Genomic DNA, 20,129 nt, shown 5'->3' with positions numbered 1-20,129 from the left:
ATTAGTTTATTGCTCACCAAATGTTTTTTGAGTTATGTGCCAGATACTATGCCAGGCACAGGGATTTAGTGGTGAAGAAAACCAGCAGAATCTCCAGTAATTTAGTAATAGAGATGTGGCATATTGTATTATTGCAGAAACAGTACACTTCAGTTTTCACCAATTAATCATGTAATTTCTTGATAATCTGGTTATTCATAAACTTGTTTATGTCCCATCCCTTTAAGTATTTGTCTAAGAACCTTTTCCTTAGTCTCTCAGAGAATACAGAGAATGTACACATAATTTCAATTGCATATATGACTCAGTTATCTAGAGTTTGGGATAGTTTAAAGAGATTTTAAGGAGTATTTTATGCAAATCTAGTTAATAATTTATGAAGTGATGTTTTCTAATATCTCTGGCCTCACCTATGTCTTAGTGTATACTATTTGTGATCTTGTTCTAAAGGTTTGATTTGGGGGGACAGGAAATAAATATGAGGATTATTTGTTTTTTATAAGCATATAACGTTTAAAGCACTTGATTTCAAATTTTGCTTACCTTTTTTTCTAGAATGGGTTATATATATCTGAACACTGCCTAACCCTGAGAAGATGAGCTAGGATATAGTAGAATTATCTATAATTTGGCTTTATTTATATTAAAGAGAATGCTGGGACAAGAGATATTAAAGTAGTATTGTCTGGGAAATGCTTCTGGAAAGGTATTTATATCTATTAGGTGTAAATTGTTATTTACACTTAGGGTTATGAGGGGGACATGCTGTGAAAAGCTTTTATACTAACAAGTTTTTATTATTGCCGGAAATGCTGTCCCTTTAATGTTGCTTTTCACTTGGGTGTTAGGGGCAGCCTGGGAAAGTATGAGCAAACCCTGCCTTCTGGTCAGGGACTCTTGGACCTGCTTTTATAGCATTGCTGGTAAGTGGGTGGAAGGTAGGAAGGTTGAGTCCCTAAAATTGTGAGGAGCAACATCACCTAAAGTGAGTTGTTTTTTTTTTTTAATCAGTGAGTGTTGTTTTGTCTAGAATCTGAACTATTCTAATAAAGTCGAAAACAAAGCCTTTCTCCCGCTCTCTCATTTTGTACATCTTCCTTTCAAATTTCCAAGATACTGAAGTAAATTTATAAATTTAAAGATATTTCCAAGTACTCTTTGGGAAGAAAAGAATGCTTTTATAGTATTTTGATAACCACAGAGATGCTCTTCGTTCTTAGGTACCCGCATATGGATAAATAAATGGCTAGAGGTAGAAATCAAGGCATTACAGTTTGATTTCATCAAACATTTATTCGTCTACTAGGTATTCAGGCGTTGGGTTAGGAACTGCGTTAGGATTGTGAAACACAGTTCCTACCCTCAGATTGCTCACAGTCGGGTCAAAGTTATGCAGAAACAGTATCAACCATGGCTTAGGCGCTAAGGCACAGGGATAAGGAGTACCTAACCCAGGTGTGGGAGCAGGTAGGCCAGCAAAGGCTTTCTGGAGCAGGGGATCCCTGAAGTGAGCCTTGAAGGATGAATTAGCCAGATAGAAGGCCGTACTCAAGGGAGGAAAAACAGAAAACAGAAAAGAACAGAGGTGTCGTTGAGGAACTAACTGCAAGTCGTGAAGTGTGGTAGGAGCAGAGGAGAGCAGTGGGTGGGGAGAGGGAAAGCCGGGGCTCTGGGCAAGGGGGCTGAAGCCACGTTATGTGTGTTAGGTGCCTACTTAAGAGTTAGAATTGTACCCCTTGTTAGGCTGTGGGCAGTAGTTGAGGAGTTTAATCAGGGAAGTGGCATGATGAGATTTGTGTTTAGAAAGATCAAGCTCTGAGAGTAGTAAGAAGCCTGCATGGGAAGAGGGGTAGACTGAAGGCAGGGAGATAAGTAGGAGGCTGAATGCAAAATAATAAGGTCAGAACCGAATTTGTGGTGCTAGGGATGAAAAGAAAGAGCAACATTTCAGAGAAATCAAAAAGACTTGCTTCTGGTTTGGTGTGGTGTTGAGTGAGAAGGAGGAGTCTTGGAAGGACTCCAGACTTCCCATCAAATTTGAGTTTAAATCTGGACACTTCAGCTTGCTAGCTCTGGTGACTTTGGGCAAGATACTTAGCCTCACCTGGTCTTAGGTCCCTCATCTCTGCAAAGGAGATTAAAATGTCTTGAGGATGAAATGAGCTAAGAATATATGTAGTTGCCTGATAAGACACCACAGAGTAAGTTTTCAAGAACTGATACCTCTTTTACTGGTTATGAAGTTTAACCACATTTCACCAAGTAAACAAACATGGTAGAATGAGTACTAGAATCCAGGCTTCACACATACAGGGATTTTTATCTCCTTTGCCCATTTACTGTTTTCCCCCAGTGCCTAGAATAGTGCCTGGCACATAGTAGACACTCAAACATTTGCTAAATGAATTAGTGATTTGATTTTAAGAATTTAATTTAGTTTTGGTCTTTTAAGATAGAGAAATTTGTAGGATATCTAAATGGAGATGACCATTATTTAGCATTTGGATATTTTGATCTGGAGTTCAGGAGAGATATCTGGACTGGACATAGAAATGTGGGGGTCATCAAGGTAAATGGGTGGTAATTGAAGCTATGGGATGGATTACATCACCTACAGCAAGCGTGTTGGTCAACAGGAGGCCTCGGGAACTAAGGACTGTTGTTTAACTTTTTTTAGATGTGTACCCTTTTGAAAATCTGATGAATACCGTAGATCCTCTCTGCACAGAAATGCACATAAAAATAACAAATTTCCACCAGGGTATCTGTGTGAGGAACTATATACCTTGGGTTAAGAACCTGTGGTATGCAGTAAAAAGAGGTCTGAAGATGGCACCTCAAGCAATACCAACATAGAAGGTGGGCAGAGGAAAAAGAGTAAGATGGGGAAGTGAGTTAACAGGAAAAGAGGAAAATCAAGAAAGGCTCAGAATAAGAGTTTCATTTGGAGCTGAGAGTAAGAGTTTCCAAAAGGAGGGAGTGCCAAATGCCACAGACAAGTCAAAGAAGATATAACATGTCCATTGATTGACTTTGGCCATCAGAGGTCTTTGGCGACTTTAATAAGATCCATTTCCATTGAGTGGTATGGGGGAAAGGAAGCGGAGTTCTGGGGATTACGTGGAACACTGAGGAAACAATGAAGACATGGAGACAACTAGGAGAAGTTCCTTCATTTGTTTATTTTATTGAGTACCTACCATATATCAGGCACTGTGCTGGAAGCTGGAGGTTGATCCACAAGGGTGGATGTGGTCTCCTCCCTTAGCTGACGTTCTTATTGTCTGTTTGCCTGCCTACCTCCCCAGCCCCCTCACTCCTGCCCAGAAAATGCCCTGAAATGCGTTTCTCCTTGGTACACCACTGGGCACACTCAGCCACCAGGGGCCTCCAGTTGTTTTGCTGGGTCAGATCCGGACTGTTCAATTGCTCTTCTCTCACTTGGGCACGAGGGAGCAGATTGTCCTCTATAACACCACCCTTTAAAGTCAGGGATGCACGTCAAAATATCCTTGAGTTCGTGCAGTGCTCACTATGATCAGTGAGTTGATGAAAATTATTTTTAATACTTTTTTTTTCACTTTTAGCTCACATTAACTCTTTCTTGTAGTAATGACTTTTATAAGTTTATTATTTGCAGTATAAAACAGTGGTCCTAAATATAGAAAAGAGGCATGAATACCAGGCCTAGGGAAACCTTTATCCTAGTCCTAGACTTTTTGCATGTGGGAATCCCTCATTTTTATTTAAAAAATCTCTTCCTGGGGCTTTGTTGTCTTTCCATACGTATGGAGGGTTTGCAAGCTTCAAGACAGCCATGGCTTTCATAAGGCTAGCATGTGTGTGAGTGTGAGTGAGTGAGTGTGTGTGTGTGTGTGTGGTGGGGAGTGGGGGACTCTGTCTTGGTGCTTCTGGTTTTTTGCCCCTAGCACTATTGTGGACCAGCGGATTCAGAGAATGGTATACAGTGATTCTCAGTTTATTTCTTATATTAGAACTGAAAGCGTAAATAATTATCCCATAAATATGATTTAGATTTTCCCAAAAGCACACTGCATTGCCCCTGCTTCCAGTGAAACTCGCCTACCTCTTTTCTGCTTCCTCACTTCGTCTTTAAAATTTTTTGACTGCATTTTATCTCCAAATTGGCTTTTCAGTTGCAAATTCAGAGAATGTAATATGTTCTATCTTCCAGATCATTTCTAAAGATGTTAAATAAGAACAAGTTCAGAATCAATCTATTCCTTTTCTCTTAATGTTGTTTTCTAATGTTTAAAGATCCCATTCTTTTGTACATATTTCTTTACACGTACAGGTTATACTAAAAGTATACGGATAGCTATAAAATGCCCAGAACAGTGCCTGACATATTGTAGGTACTCAGTAAATAGCAATGACTGTGCCGGTTTCTCCAGGCTCTCCAGATTGTTTGGTAGTTCCTGTGTTCTTTTCAGAATTGTTAAAATGCTTATTAATTTGGATGGGAGCATGATGATGTTACATCGGCAATGTGCCAACCAACGTTATTATACGGCACATTTTTTTAAAGCTTGGTTATACATTTTGCCAAATAATCCTCATTGAGACAGCAAAAACTTAAGTATTCTCGGTGTGATTTGTGATTTTTAATTTTGATTTCTTTATGTGTTTATTTTAAAAATAGAAAGCTCAATTTTGGAATTAATCTCTTTGCTCTTCAGGTAATCTATTAGAGATTATAACATAAATATAGCATAACTTAAAATATATAATAAAACCTTTAGAATAGGATCTTATTTATTAGAATACTAAAAAATTAGAAAATCTATTTATTTATTTATTTTTATAAATTTATTTATTTTATTTATTTTTGGCTGTGTTGGGTCTTCGTTTCTGTGCGAGGGCTTTCTCTAGTTGCGGTGAGCGGGGGCCACTCTTCATCGCAGTGCGCGGGCCTCTCACTATCGCGGCCTCTCTTGTTGCGGAGCACTGGCTCCAGACGCGCAGGCTCAGTAGTTGTGGCTCACGGGCCCAGTTGCTCCGCGGCATGTGGGATCTTCCCAGACCAGGGCTCGAACCCGTGTCCCCTGCATTGGCAGGCGGATTCTCAACCACTGCGCCACCAGGGAAGCCCAGAAAATCTTTATTTTTATGAGACAAACATCATAAACTCATCAAACATTCACATAGGTTACTTTATTTGAATATATAATAATAGAAAGTAGGGAGATATGACATTTATATTCAGAGGTCAAAGACTTTTCCAAGATCACTTGTAAAGGGCAGAATTATGACTTTGACCAGGACTTCTGAACTGAATCACACCTTTATGCTTTTTTTCATTATGACTTTTTACTAAGAGAAGTTAAAAGAAACTCTTACATTCAGTAAACATTCTCCCAAACCTCCTGTGTCTATAGCACTCTATAGTAACAATGACTAGTTATAGTAATGACACATGTCCAGTGTGTGTACAAGAAAGGGTTTATGTTTTTCAATAGAGGCTGAGATGCAGAAGGCTGGGGAACGCAAAGGGTAAATTCTCAGTTAATCAGAATTTTAAATGAAGCTGGAAGCCTTGAGCAGCCAAATTTGTATCCACCTTAAGCTTCTTAAGCAGTCATGGTTGTAGACACCTTTTTCAGAATCCCCAGGTTTTTTACAGTAGAAAAAAAGAAGCACTTAAATTACCTCCCTCCTCTCTTTTTGTCCTTTGCAGTCATTAGACTAGCTTAGGGCAAGCAGTTTCTTGCATATTTCCATTCCTTGAAAACCTTCCAGTCAGCCCATCATTGAGCAGCTCTTCTCATCTTTTATTACATCCGCTGCATCTATAAACTGTACATCAGTGGAAATTTTTTTTAATAGTTTCTGTTTCGCTCCTTATTTATTATCAGGTATTCTTAGATGGAACGTTTTAAATCTGTACTTACTATGGTAAGCTGCTGTGAATACTTCCCGTGCCATATAATTAATGCCACCATCGGAGAAACTCCTTAAAATATGCGGGCACATGGCGCCTGCCCTTCCCTCTCTCTCCCCCCCCTTCCCTCCTCCTCCACACACACACACACACACACACACACACACACACACACACACACACGCGTGCGCAAAGCACACACCAAACTGCCATTCTCCGGCAGGCCTGTTTCTGGAGTTGGGAGATGTCAGCCTGCCGGGAGCGGGTGGGAGGAGGAGGAAGAGGTGGGGCTCTACTCTGATTAATTACCTTAGGCATTCGGGGGTGGGGCTTCCTTCAGCCATCTGCCTGAGATATGGGAGGGAGCTGGAGAAAGAAGGAGGGGGAGAGACTGCCAGAGAGGAAGAGAAAAGAAAGGAAGAAACACTAGAAAGAAAAAGGAAGGAAAACGGGATAAAGGGAGAACAATCACCCACCCTTTAAGAGCTAGACTTGGGGGGGGGAGGGGGGTGGAAAGCAAGCTGTGGAAGGTGTGCCCCAGCACGACCGCGTTGAAGTGTTCATCATCTGTTCCATTTGGTTTATGGAGAAAAAGAAAATGGTAACTCAGGTAAGATCTGTGTTTCCTCCGTGCGTTTCTTTTCTCGTTTCTGAGATCTAAATAAGATGGGGGGGGGGCATAGTCACCAGAGTTTTAATTATTATTGTCTTTTTAGAAAGGGCCAGAATTATTGTTATCAGCTGGAAAGTGTTAGTCTGTGCCTGTTGTGAGTCCGTGTGTGTGGTGTATCCGTATCCTTTTTTCTCTCCCCTCCCTTAGCTCCATAGCAGATTCCTGTTTCCTGTACTGTGCAGCTGTAGCACAGGAAAGACCCTGTGGGGATTTGTCTACCTCTTTGTCTTGGTTCTGAGAAGAGGGAGGGAGAGAGAGACTGCAGAGGTAGGAAGAGATTCTTGTAGACTGCCAAAAAGAGGGGAGAGGGATCGACTTCCTTTTAAGAATTGCAGAAGAATTTGTGTTATAAGGAAATCTGATTCCTGATTCGCTTTGGTTTCTCAGAATTGGCAATGGACTTGCAGTTTTGCTGCCTTTGCTCTAAATGGCTTATTAAAAATGAAGGCTAGAAAAATGTTTCATTTTCATGTCTTTGTTACTGGCAAAGACTGTTTTCCGTGAGAACATAGAAGCATCCAGGTGCAGCAGAGGCAGGTAGAGCCCTCCCTGGCAGAAGAACAAGTCTGAATGTATAAATGACAAACACACGGGTATTAAAAGACATCTGAAGGAGAGGGAGTAGGAAATGGAAGACCTCTCCCTCTCTCTCTCTCCCTCTCCCTCTCTCTCTCTCTCCCTCTCTCTCTCTCTCCCTCTCCCTCTCTCTCTCTCTCCCTCTCCCTCTCTCTCTCTCTCCTCTCTCTCTCTCTTCTCTCTCTCTCTCTCTCTCTCCCTCCCCCCCCCCGCCCCCCCCACACCTCTCTCTCTCCCCCTGTCTTTGGTTATACCAGGCAATATCTGCATTTTAGCAAGTCATTCCTGACATGGAAAGGTGAATACTCTTCCCCAATTTCCCCTGGTGGTGCTATTTTTCTTCTTGGCACCCTTCTGTATGTTCTTTTTCCATTTTTTCTTTATATGTAGGTTGAGAGGAAACGATGAGACTGTGATTTATCAATGAGAATCGTTTGCATTGTGGAACGTTCATGTCCTTTAGTCTCAGACTTAAGATCAGTTTCACTCCAGGCTTTTATGCTCTGTAGGGAAATTTCATCACTGGACAGTGCTTTCCTTTTAAGGAGGTTGCCCCCCCCCCTTTTTTTTTTTGTATTCTCTCATCTCTTTTCCTAAGTCACCACCGGAGGGCGAGAGAGTCAACTGGCTATCTGGATAGAGGCATCATTTTAGGAGCTAGAACCCTGTTCTGTTAAATGTTATATAATGCCCCGCAGTGCTGTTTGGAAGGAGGTAAAGCATTAAGGAGATTTTCCCAGCATGACCGAGAGGAAAGGGAAGTTTCAAAGAATATGTCTTTCCGTAGTAATTTTTCAGCAGATCTGAGTTTGGAGATTATTAAGAAACCCCTCCCTCTTCTGGAAAGTGGAGAAACCCTTGAAATATTTTCTCTTCCACTTCTTATCCCTTCATCATCAGCCCAATTAACTCTTTTGAAATATTGCTTTACTTTTTAAAAAAGAGAAAACATGTTTTTGGCTTCTCTTTGTTGCTTGGGAGATGATACTTCTTAAACTTGGAGCCCTCGTTCAGTTTTCATTAACTGACCATATTAGAGGGTACCAGCTCTCTTCTTTCTCAGCTATTACTGGAGCCTTTTCAACTACTTGACTTTTCATTGTATATATTTTTAAATCAGTGAAAGAGTTATCTAAACTAGGACTTCTTATAATCAGAGGTTTTCCGTGGCCTCTTGGAGCCTGTCCCCTTAGTTTCTAGAGCAGCTGAGTAAACGTGTGCAAGCCCAAGTTCGAATGCACAAGCATTTGCACACTTAATATCTTGGTCTTAATAATAAGTATTTAAGGAAACTATAATTTTAGGAATGAAGCAGAAGAGATAAATAGAAACTGGAAAAAGGGAGTTGGGGGAGGTTAAGAATTCTAATAGGTAAGTGAAAATCATTATGATTTTCTCAGTGTGTGTGAATGCTGAAGGAAACAAGGAACTCATTTTTGCCCATCCTGAATTTATACAAATGGAAAGTATAGAATGTCAGACTTGTGAATTTTCAATATTCCAGCATGTTTGTTTTTTGTATATACTTTCTATGTTAATGTAACATACATAAAATAGCAAGATAGGCCCAATCTTTATTTGTCCTATGGTTTTGTTTTGTTTTGTTTTTGGTGGGGGGGGGTAGTTTTTGGTTTTTTGAGCCAGATGTCAAATCCCAATATTTGATAATGATCTGTCACATAAACTTTCTGAATAGAAAATTTCTGCAGTGTTCAGGGTTCAGTTATCAAAGTTAAACAGTTTATTGTGGTATTTAGTATCTTAACAAGTATATTAAGAAAAGTATTTAGATATGTTTTCATCATTTTGTCACCTAGGTTCCTTGCATCTTTGATCTTAACATTTCTATATCCCGTGGTTTCCATCGCTCACTTGGTGGAAGAAGGTGAAGGGCCTTCAGTGGATGACATTTTCATCACATTTAGATCCATATCTGTAGCTACACGGTGTACACACATTGTTACTATATATGCTCTGGTTTTATAAGGCCTGTTTTTGGTTTATAAGGCTCTGTTATTTACAATAAGTTATCAGAGTTTTGCTTTAAAAAAAAGCAAATGGCAATATAATTACAGAATTCTAGTATAGTAGACAAACATGCTCATGTGACTTTTTAAAAAATAACTTTAGGTTTATCTGTCATTCCTGTATATGTTATAGGAGTATTTTACTGAGGTACTCTCTTCTTTCAGAGCATGTGAACCAAATTATTGCATCTCCTCACATCTGTGAAAATAACAATGTGGAATAAAAGGAAGGGGAAGAGATACATTCTTGTAATATGTGTCAAATTAGACAAAGTTGCAAAGGACTTCAACTCCAATTAATAAGGAAAGGTTATACTATTTGTTGTTGAAAGGGAAAGTATACTAGGCAGAGAGGAAAAGATTTTACAGTGTGGACGTTAAAGAAAATTTTTGTTCTCTACTATAGTGTAAGACTGCCAGTTTCTGTGGAACACAAAGCCCTCCCTTTCTTGGACAGCTCAGTGCTTTGCTGGCATTTTCTTCAAAATCTGTTTTCCATCAGGACCAAGAGGAGGGAAGGTGTTAAGAATAAGGGAGGTTAGAAAGGGGGCTGCTGTTCCTTTAAATAGTGCAGGGAGCCCAAGTGGCAGCAGGCCACTCCGGAGTGTATTCTTTTGTAATGAATCACCAGTTCTATTGTCTGCTATCTCCACTCTTTGTAGCTGGAAGGCCGAAGTCTTTTACCTGAGCTGTGGCCGGGTCCCTATTCGTTCCAGGGTGGCTGGGAGGAGAGAAGAGGGAGGGTATTTTATGCTTTAATTAAAGACCGGTAAGAGAACAGGTATGTTTTGCTTTGTTTCATTTTCTATTATCCTTTCTGGTTTTGTTTTTGTTTTTTTGAAATGAGTTGGAGTAGGGAATCTTTTCTGTGATTTTGCTAAGCGTATCCCATTTTCTGTGCATTTTGAAAGTCCTCAGTGATTATTTAGTCTCCATTTTGTGGCAGTGCTTTCAAGTGATTCCATTGGGTTGCCAGCCAGGTCCCCCCGAGCCCATCCCACCCTTCATCCACAGAGCTTCAGCCCACACTGTTGGCTTTGGCTCACTTCCACTTTCTGTGGGCTGCACAGGACTCTGGGAAGTTGGGGGGTAGGCGGAGATTGGGTTTGAGGCTAATTTATGTTCCTTTACAATGAACCAAAAAAAGCCTCACTTTTTCCAGAGCTTTGGTTTCTTTCTGAATTCTTCTACATTGCTCCTTATCTTCAGTTATAACCATTTCCTTGCCAAGGCCAAGACTGGCTCTTGAAAAATATTGCTATTCTAAAAATTACTCAGTTCCCCTGAAAAGATACCCAGAATTCCATATAAATCTGAGCAATTTTGATTTACTAAATGGTTTTTCTTCCCAGTCACCTCCCATGCCCCAAAACACACACCTTTTTTTGGCTCCTTCCCTTTATTTTTTTCCTTTATCTTTCTTCTTAGTTTTGTAGTCGAGACTAGGAAAGCTTAGTGTTTGACAAACTGCTATTCAGGATTGTATTGCTACCGAGGACACCTCCATGTTGAAAGGGAAATGACACTCCTCACCCCTCTCAGTGGCTTAGCTCAAAGTCCTGGTTGTGTTCCTCCAGTTTTTTGTTCTTCCCTGAAAATTTTCAAACTCACATCCAAAAGATCGCCATATGGGAACAATCTCATTTCTCTTTTGACTTTTGACTACTCACATTTTCACTTCTCTTCACATAATACCTTCCCTTGGTTTGTTTCTTGGGCATCTGTATGTGATTGTCGTGGTAATGGTACAGCCCCACAGCCTTCGAGCATCCTTTTGGTGTACAGTTCCTCTCTGGAATCTGGCATTGTTGATATCTCAAGCATTCCCTTCTGGAATCATAATTCCTCACTTTTTTCCCCCAACATTCCAAAACCACTGTCAAATCTTTCTTAAACGTTTCTAAACAATACTTCATATGTGAAATCTAACAAACACAAATGGAATGCTCCCCTGCAGTAAATGCTTTGTTGTTTCCAATGTAGCAACTGCATTATTGGGTTTGGATGCTCAGCTTCCAAGCAGAAATGTTTCAGTCTGCCATCATGATGTATCGTTTCCATTTCCCAGATGTGCAGATGTCCCTCTATTACTAGTAGAACGATTAAGTTCAGGAAATCTTGGAGTCAAATAATTCATTAGAGGTCATTGCCAGAGTGAATCATTTACAGTGCAGGGCTGATTTTGTCACTCCTGTGCTTTAAATCTTCCATTTGTTTCCCTTCAGACCCCAGTGTCCTCACTCTGGTCTCTGAGGCCCTGAGTGACCGGGAACCTGGCTTACTCTCCAGCCTTATCTCCTGCTGCCCTTCTCTTCCCATGTTCTGCTCCGGTGGGTGACACTGGCCTCTTCCGCTATTCCTTCTAACACACCTTGCATCTTCCTGCTCAGAACCTTTCCTTCTGTTTTTCTTTTAGATGGAAATGCTCATCCCCCAGGCTCTCAAGAGTTCTTCTTTGACCTTCCTATCTCAACTTGAATTCCCCAATTGTTCCCTATTCCCTTAACCTGCTTTTTCTTCACTTATCACTGATATTAGTGTTTGTCATTACTCTTTATTTGCTTGTTTATTATCAGTGCTACCCCACCCCTACAAAGAATGTAAGTTCTGTGAGGCAGGGACCTTTGTCAGCAGTCTCTTGTATTCCCGGTGTCTAAAACTGTGCCTGGCATGTGGTCAAAATAATAGCTAATCAGCTAATCTTTATATATGATGTATTACTATCAGGTACTGTGCTAAGCACTTTACCTACATTAACTCATTGAATCCTCTCATCAACCCTATAATTATCCCCATAGGACAGAAGAAGAAACTGAGGCATATTACGCTTACATAATTTGCCCCAATTTATAAGCTACTAAGAGATGTTGTGGGGATTCATATCCACAGACTGGCTTGGGAATCTGTACCCTTAACCACTGTGCTCTAGTGCCCCTTGTAGGCATTACATATTCATTTAATACTTGCTGACTGTGTGAATGAATGAATATAGTTGAGACTCTCTTATTCACTTCTGGAATTTCCATCTCTGACATGTTCAAGGCTTTGATGGAATACTTGTAATAACAAGGAATTCACTATAGAATAAAACAAATTTATTTTTCTAATATTACATAATAATAATAGATAACATTATAGAGTATGTATTATGCATTAGGCACTGTCATCAGTGCCTTATGTAATTCCTTTCAGCAGCCTTATAAGTACTGTTAACGCCCATATTGAAGAACTTAGGAAACAGGGATACAGAGGGGTTAAATAACTTGGCCAAGTTGACAACATCAGGATTTAAACCGAAGGAGTTTGGCTCCAGCTTCCCTGTTCCTAACCACCACTGATAATTACTGTTATTGAAATAACCTTTTGTTCTTGCATACCACTTTGTACCAACTTTACATACAAATCACATTTACATACAAACAGTTGTTGTATTCATATCATATGTCACTTGTCAATCTCTTTTTGAGGTAGGTGGTGTTTTTCCCACCTCCCCCCCACCCCCACCCCTACGATAGACTTTGACATTCAAGAGGTCAAGCAACCTTGTAGTTCTGGGAACAGACAGGGATAGGTTCCAAATATGAGATCCATTTAATTCCAAATTTGCATACTCTTCCATTATACTACAAGCCTCATAGGTAAAGAGTTCCATTGTTGGCTGTTACAAAGTAGAAATGTTTTCCTTACGGTGAGCTAAAATCTGTTTTCATTATTGTCTTCTCATTGTTTCTAGTTCTGTCATCCAGAGTCACATGGAGTGGTTAATCTCTCTTCCTCATAAAACCCAAGTATTTGAAAATAACTGCTAAGTGTTCCCTTCAATCTTCTGTTCTCAGTACTCATCTTACCTACCTCCTTGAATTATTCCTCATAGATATGAAACCATATGGTTTCTATAGTCTTTACTGTTCTGGACTAATTATGACAATTTATATGAATGATTTATCATTTATATCCAATTACTGAGTAGTTATGAGTATTATTAGGTATCATATCTTTGTTATAAGTTTTGTTTTTTGATAGCATGTTGCGTTTACTCAGTTTTCATAGTCTATTGACCATGCAGTGTTGTCAGCAATTTATTTATTTATTTATTTATTTTTAAAATATAGATATTTATTCATTTATTTTTGGCTGTGTTGGGTCTTCATTGCTGTGCGTGGGCTTTCTCTAGTTGTGGCGAGCGGGGGCTACTCTTCGTTGTGGTACACAGGCTTCTCATTGCTGTGGCTTCTCTTGTTGCAGAGCATGGACTCTAGGGCGCATGGGCTTCAGTAGTTATGGCGCATGGGCTTAGTTGCTCCACAGCATGTGGGATCTTCCCGGACCAGGGCTCGAACCCATGTCTCCTGCATTGGCAGGCGGATTCTTAACCACTACGCCACTAGGGAAGCCCTTGTCAGCAATTTATAACTTCAAAATAAGAGTATATTACCCTCAACTCTTAAGTAGAATATTGTTTTTCTTCTCCATTTTAAAGCATGCTGTCAGCTGATTGGCAAGAATCTACTTGCCTTCTAACTTTCCTAGGTCTTGCCCAGATCCCTCAAAGGTTACTAACACTGAAATTTTCACTTTTTAAACTTATTTTTTAGAAATACTGTTTTGAAGATGCCAGTTGGACCAACAGATGATATATTAAAAAACAGCAAAAGTAAATTTGATCACCTCTCTTGAGATGTTGAAATTGTATCAAAAAAGAGTGTTGAAGAGCCCAAATTGGGAATTACAGAGTCTTTTAAATCAGTAGCAATAGTAAATCATGATCTTATTTTTCTATTGAGAATAGAAGTAAAACACAACCAAAAAATAAATTAAACCCTTGAAAAATATTCTGATTTAACAATCCATATTATAAATCAAATACCTTAGAAATAGCCTTAGATTAGCTTACTTTGGCATATTATTCTTTTCATCATTCCTCTTGAATTTTTTCAAAGGGCTATCAGTTTCAGAATATTAGAATAACATTTCTTATTTAATTAATGGTCCAGGAAATAAGTATAGCTAGACTGCTGTTAACAGAAGGAAATACAGTTTTAAAAATTATAACTTGAAATCATATAACTGGAGATATTTAATTCATTTAGAACTGCAGGATAAAGTTCTGCAAGCAAAATTTGATATTTCATATATAAAGGAATAGTTAAGAAAATATGGAAATGGAAATCAATAATTACTTTATGAAATTAAAAAATAATACTTTGATATCCACAAATAATGTAACTAGTCTTTTATCTAATATTGTATGAGATTTCTTATAAGAACTTCTGAACAGATAAGCTGAGACTTAATTGAAGGAGATGAGATTTTGAAAGACTCCTAACTTAGAGCAGAAATCCATAAACTTTTTCCATTAATGACTAGATAGTAAATATTTTTGGCTTTGCAAGCCACGCTGTCTCCATTATAACTGTTCAGTTCTGCTGTTGTAACAAGAAAGTAGTCATCGATGATACATAAGTGAATGGGTGTGGCTATGTTCTAGTTAAACTTTATTTTTTTTTAACATCTTTGTTGGAGTATAATTGCTTTACAATGGTGTGTTAGTTTCTGCTATGTAACAGAGGGAATCAGCTGTACATATACATGTATCCCCATATCTCCTCCCTCTTGCGTCTCCCTCCCACCCTCCCTATCCCACCCCTCTAGGTGGTCACAAAGCACTGAGCTGATCTCCCTGTGCTATGCGGCTGCTTTCCACTAGCTGTCTATTTTACATTTGGCAGTATATATAAGTCCATGCCACTCTCTCACTTCATTAGTTAAGCTTTATAAACACTGAAATTTTAATTTCATATTACTTCCATGTGTCACAAAATATTCTTCTTTTGAATTTTTTCAACTATTTGAAAATGTAAAAACCACACTTAGCTTTCAGGTTGTACAAAAACAGGTGGTGGGCCAGCTTTGGACCAAAGCCATAGTTTGCCATCCCCTGATTCAGAAGGATGCAGTCCTCCCTGGTTTTTAGTAGAAGGAAGGTTTTCCCATATAGCTTGATGACAGGGACACAGTTTCTAGCAGCTTTGATGGGTCATCTTGGATCCCCGTTAGGGTGAAACCCCGACTTGCTCTCTCATTTTTCCTCCCAGAAAATTTGAAGATTCTTTTCCTTTCCTCACTTGCTTTCTCCCTCCACTCTACCCCCAAATCTGAACCACTTGAAATTCCGCAAATATGCCATATTTTGTACCTTACTGCTTTTCATGTATTTCTTCATATATTATTTTTCATGTATTATTACTTTGGGCCAGAATACCTCTTTCTCCCACATGAATAATTTCTTGCCTTAAAGATTTAGCTTAGACTTCACTAACTTCAGAAAGCTTGCCCTGTCTCATAGAGTTGTCCCTTTTTTGTGCTTCCTTGGCATTGTATATGTACTGTTCTCTTAGTCCATAGTATGTATTACTGTAATTGTGAATACATTTGTCTGTTTTTTCCATCAGACTGTAGTTTCTTTCAGGATTGGGACTATATTGCCAGTGTTTATTATTGTATCTGGTTCAATTTAGTTTGTAATAATACTTCTTGATTGAATTAATGAACTTTAACTTGTTAATTCATGACAAGTGCAAAACCAGAAGAGTTAAATTGGGTAGTCACATATATTCTAGTGCTTATTACTTAAATCAAGTAATAATTAAAATACAATGTCATCTTGGAAATGGATGCTTTATTTGGTTAGAAGAAAGGAGGATTTTAGAGCAAACAGCTATTTGGGGAACACACAAATCTCTTGTAGATGTTCCAGTGGAAGGCTACATATATCCAGAAGATAGAATGTGGGTAAGTGGCATAGGAGCTCTGGCCTTCTGAGAAGTCAAGAAAGAGGGAAGAAGAGAGAGTATGACTCCAACAAGGGTGGAAGGGCAAAGAAAGTGAATGAAAAGTAACAGTGAAATTTTAGGGACTGGCAACCCATAATAAGTATACCAAATGTGGTATATTGGCTACAAGCCATCCCCCTCTCTCCTTTTCCTTCCACTCAAGATGACCAGGAGTAGATTCTTTTTAAAAGTTGTCAGCAGGGGGTGTGGGGGTGGTGGGCGGGGGAGGGATAAATTGGTAGTTTGGGATTAGCAGATAGATACACACTACCATATGTAAAACAGATAAACAGCAAGGACCTGCTGTATAGTACAGGGAACTCTACTCAACATCTTGTAATCTGTAATGGAAAAGAATCTGAAAAAGAATATATATAAGACTGAATCACTGTGCTGTACACCTGAAACTAACACAACATTGTAAATCACCTATACTTCAATTTTTAAAGAAAATATCAACACCGATACATATTAGACCATAATCATTCCATGTCATTTTCAAAGCTTGCTGTTCATTGCTAAGACTAAAGTCTTTTTTACTCTCTGTGTATTTCCTTTAGGTAGTTTCTATTGTGGTGTTATTAAGTGTGTACTGATCTTTTCTTCCTTCTGCAGTGTCTAATCTGTCATTAGTCCAATCCAATTTTTTTAAGCTCAGACAGTACAGTTTTTTTTGTTGTTGTTTTTTATTTTTGTTTTTTTTTTAAATTTTTGGCTGCATTGGGTCTTCGTTGCTGTGCACAGGCTTTCTCTAGTTGCAGCGCACGGGGGCTACTCTCCGTTGCAGTGCACGGTCTTCTCATTGCGGTGGCTTCTCTTGCTGCGGAGCACGGGCTCAAGGCACACGGGCTTCAGTAGTTGTGGTGCATGGACTTAGTTGCTCCGCGGCATGTGGGATCGTCCCGGACCAGGGCTCGAACCTGTGTCCCTTGCATTGGCAGGCGGATTCTTAACCACTGTGCCACCAGGGAAGTTTGACAATATAGTTTTCATCTCTAGAATTTTGATGCGGATCTTTTTTATATCTCTTAACATGCTTTTACATACAGTTTTTTTGAACATATGGAATACAGATGTTTTAATGTCCTTGTCTGCTAATTCTAACATCTACATTCATTCTGGATCAGTTGCAATTGATTGATTTTTCTCATCATTATGGGCTGTCTTTTTCTGCTTCTTTGAATGCCTCGTAATTTTTTTTTTTTTTTTTTAATTCACGTTCTTTTTTTTTTTTTTTTTTTTTTATTTATGACTGTGTTGAGTCTTCGTTTCTGTGCGAGGGCTTTCTCTAGTTGCGGCAAGTGGGGACCACTCCTCATCGCGGTGCGCGGGCCTCTCACCATCGCGGCCTCTTGTTGCGGAGCACAGGCTCACAGGCTCCAGACGCGCAGGCTCAGTAATTGTGGCTCACGGGCCCAGTTGCTCCGTGGCATGTGGGATCTTCCCAGACCAGGGCTCGAACCCGTGTCCCTTGCATTGGCAGGCAGATTCTCAACCACTGCGCCACCAGGGAAGCCCGCCTCGTAATTTTTGAATGGATGCCAGACATTGTGAATTTTACCCTGTTGTATGCTAGATGTTTTTTTTTTTTTTTTCCTGTAAATATTCTTGAGCTTTGTCTACAACACAGCTGAGTTTCTTAGAAATAGTTTAATTCTTTCAGGACTTATTTTTAAGTTTTGTTAGATAGGACCAGAGCTGTGTTTAGTCTCCGGTTAATTTTTCCTCACTATTGAGGCAAGACTCTTCTTAGTATTGTAACTGATGCTTTTTAGATGATCAGATTTTCCACTCTTGTTTTTGGGAACAGGCTTTATTCCTGACACTGTGTGAGTTCCTAACACTATTCTCTTCAGCTCTTTCTCACATATTATGCAAGTAGTTTCTCACATACTCTTATTATTTAACTGAGTACTTGAGGGGAACCCTCTGTAGATCTTCAGAGTTCTCTCTATGCAGCTGTCTCTCCTGTGGTGCTCTCCCCTGTGACCTCTAGCTGTCTTGGCTTCCCTGGACTTGACGCTTTATCTCCTCAACTCATGAAGACCACCAGGCTCTGCCTGGTTTCTTGTCTGTGCCACAGTCTGGAAACTTTCTAAAAACTCACCTTGGTTTTTCCCATCTCAGGAATCACTGTCCTTCTATGCCTACTGTACAGTGTCTTGAGTGCTATTATTTCATGTATTTTGTTCTGTTTTTTAGTTGTTTGAGGTGGCAAAATAAATCTGGTCCTAGTTACTACATCCTGATTGGAAGCAGTTATGCAGACGTTATCTGGATCTGGAACCAAATTCTTAAGTGTTGAATGAGATCCGGCGGTGGAATAATTTCAGAGAGAGTCTAGGACTGATCTAATCAAAGGCAAAAATAGTTCTTTAATAAAAATACATGGACAAGATCACAGGAAAAATAGGGTTTCTCTGTTTTTGTAGTTGAGCATGATTTGTGGTCTGTTGCAGAAAAGGAGAAAGATCCTTTTCTCCTGTGGGTTACCTATCATTGCAATTCTAACACAATAGGGAGGGAGAAAAGTCAAAGTACCATCTGCTCACTTCACCAGTGTAGAAGTTAGGGGGCACTTTGGATGAGCATTGATCTAAAATGTATGAAACTTTAGAAAGCCTTTGGTAAGCAACATTTAGACTTTCAGCCATTGTTATTTAAATGGTTTTCAGGTTATCTAGACATTACAGTGGGTAAGGGCGCTATGTAACTAAACATGTACATACTAGAGAAAGTGGGTGTCATGACGCTGTTTGGAGCTTTCTTAAGTTGAAATGGTTGCCTGTTATTTGCTAGTGTAGCAACTGTGAACAGAAGTTCAGCCAAATATATTCTTTAAAGTTTTCTCTCTTGAGGAACCAGGAGACATTTTTGAAAAACTGGGAATGTGTGTGTTTTGTTTGGGTGAATTTCACTTAGCCTATGTTTTATATAAAGCCTTTAGTACAAAGAATGTGGAACCCCTCCACCCCATGTTGGTATTGATATTACTGTTTGTGTAAAAAAGAACTTGAAGAACTTTAAAGTTATAACTCAACTATTAGGTTTATATTGGGGACTATATATACTTTTCCCCTTGTTCCTTCTTCCTTCACAATAGGTAGTTATTATCTCTACTACTTTTTTTTTTAGCAAAGAGTTTTGTATGCATGATCTCACTTAATTCTTGTAGGTACCCCATTAGGTAGCTGTCCTTCTCATTTTACAAATAAAAATATTGAGGCATTGAGAGGTTAAGTAACTTGTCCACAGGCACACAACTGTACATGGCAAAACCTGGGTTTGAACCCGCACTTAGCTTATTCCAAAATTTATGCTATTTCTACCCTTTTTTAATGATAGCCATTATATTAAGTATAGTATGAAAGATATCGGCCTTAATATTTATTTAACTCTTTCTTTACATAAGAAAAATCTCTGTAACTCACCTTTAGCCAGAACCTTGAGAAATGTCTGCTGATTTTCTTGGAGCCTTAGGTTCCTCTGGGATAAGTGCAGAATTGATCAATTTGACTATTCTATACATAACTTTTATTTCCTGAAATTTTATCTCAGCACAGAGCTTTTACAGTTTGATGGTTTAGTATTTCATATGGGAGCATTTATGCAGGGTAAGAGAGAAATCAAAGCATTGGCTCATTTGAGCAGCTCTTAGCCACTTTGGGCAAGGGAACAGATAAGCTGTTTAATGGCACTTTGTTACAGAAGAAAACACAGTTTCACATGGTAATATACCTAATGTTTCTTCTTTTTTACTATATTCTGTCCCTTGGGTAAGGCCTCTTTATCACAGAATCAGATTCTTAGAGCTGTAATGAACTTTATTTTACAAATCAGGATATAGAACCCAAGAGGAAGTGAGTTGTCCAAGGTCATACAGCAGAATACGGCAGAACTGGAGCTAGTTCTCCATCTGATATTCTTTGTACTGTCAGAACATCTTAGAAAGTCCAGACTTTTAAATAAGATGTTTAGTCTATACAGGCTAAAATATCAAACCTTTACGCTCCCCATTCCTAAAGGGGAAAATATTAAAATGAGTAAAAAGTTAAACTCATATATCATGGGCATTCTTTGCTGGAAAATTATTCTTGAATGAAGCTGGATAGTCTAGT

General features: G+C 39.1%; 1 protein-coding gene across 21 annotated transcripts in view; it reads left to right on the top strand.

The window, feature by feature from the left end:
- Positions 1 to 20,129, top strand: part of RBFOX2 (RNA binding fox-1 homolog 2) — a 266,331-nt gene that overhangs the window by 164,934 nt on the left and 81,268 nt on the right. Inside the window, exon 1 of one of the 21 annotated variants that reach the window (XM_059936874.1) lies at positions 6,260 to 6,512. The exons of the other annotated variants lie outside the window; for them this stretch is intronic. Coding sequence (XP_059792857.1) covers positions 6,486 to 6,512 — 27 coding nt within the window. The 5' untranslated portion in view covers positions 6,260 to 6,485. Of the gene's footprint in view, positions 1 to 6,259; positions 6,513 to 20,129 lie in introns of those variants that run through there. 21 annotated transcript variants of the gene reach the window in all.

Source organism: Balaenoptera ricei, chromosome 10, assembly GCF_028023285.1.
Source record: "Balaenoptera ricei isolate mBalRic1 chromosome 10, mBalRic1.hap2, whole genome shotgun sequence".
In the NCBI taxonomy this organism is placed as follows: Eukaryota; Metazoa; Chordata; class Mammalia; order Artiodactyla; family Balaenopteridae; genus Balaenoptera; species Balaenoptera ricei.
Note: the sequence above shows the minus strand (reverse complement) of the source record. Positions and strands in the feature narration are given on the sequence as shown.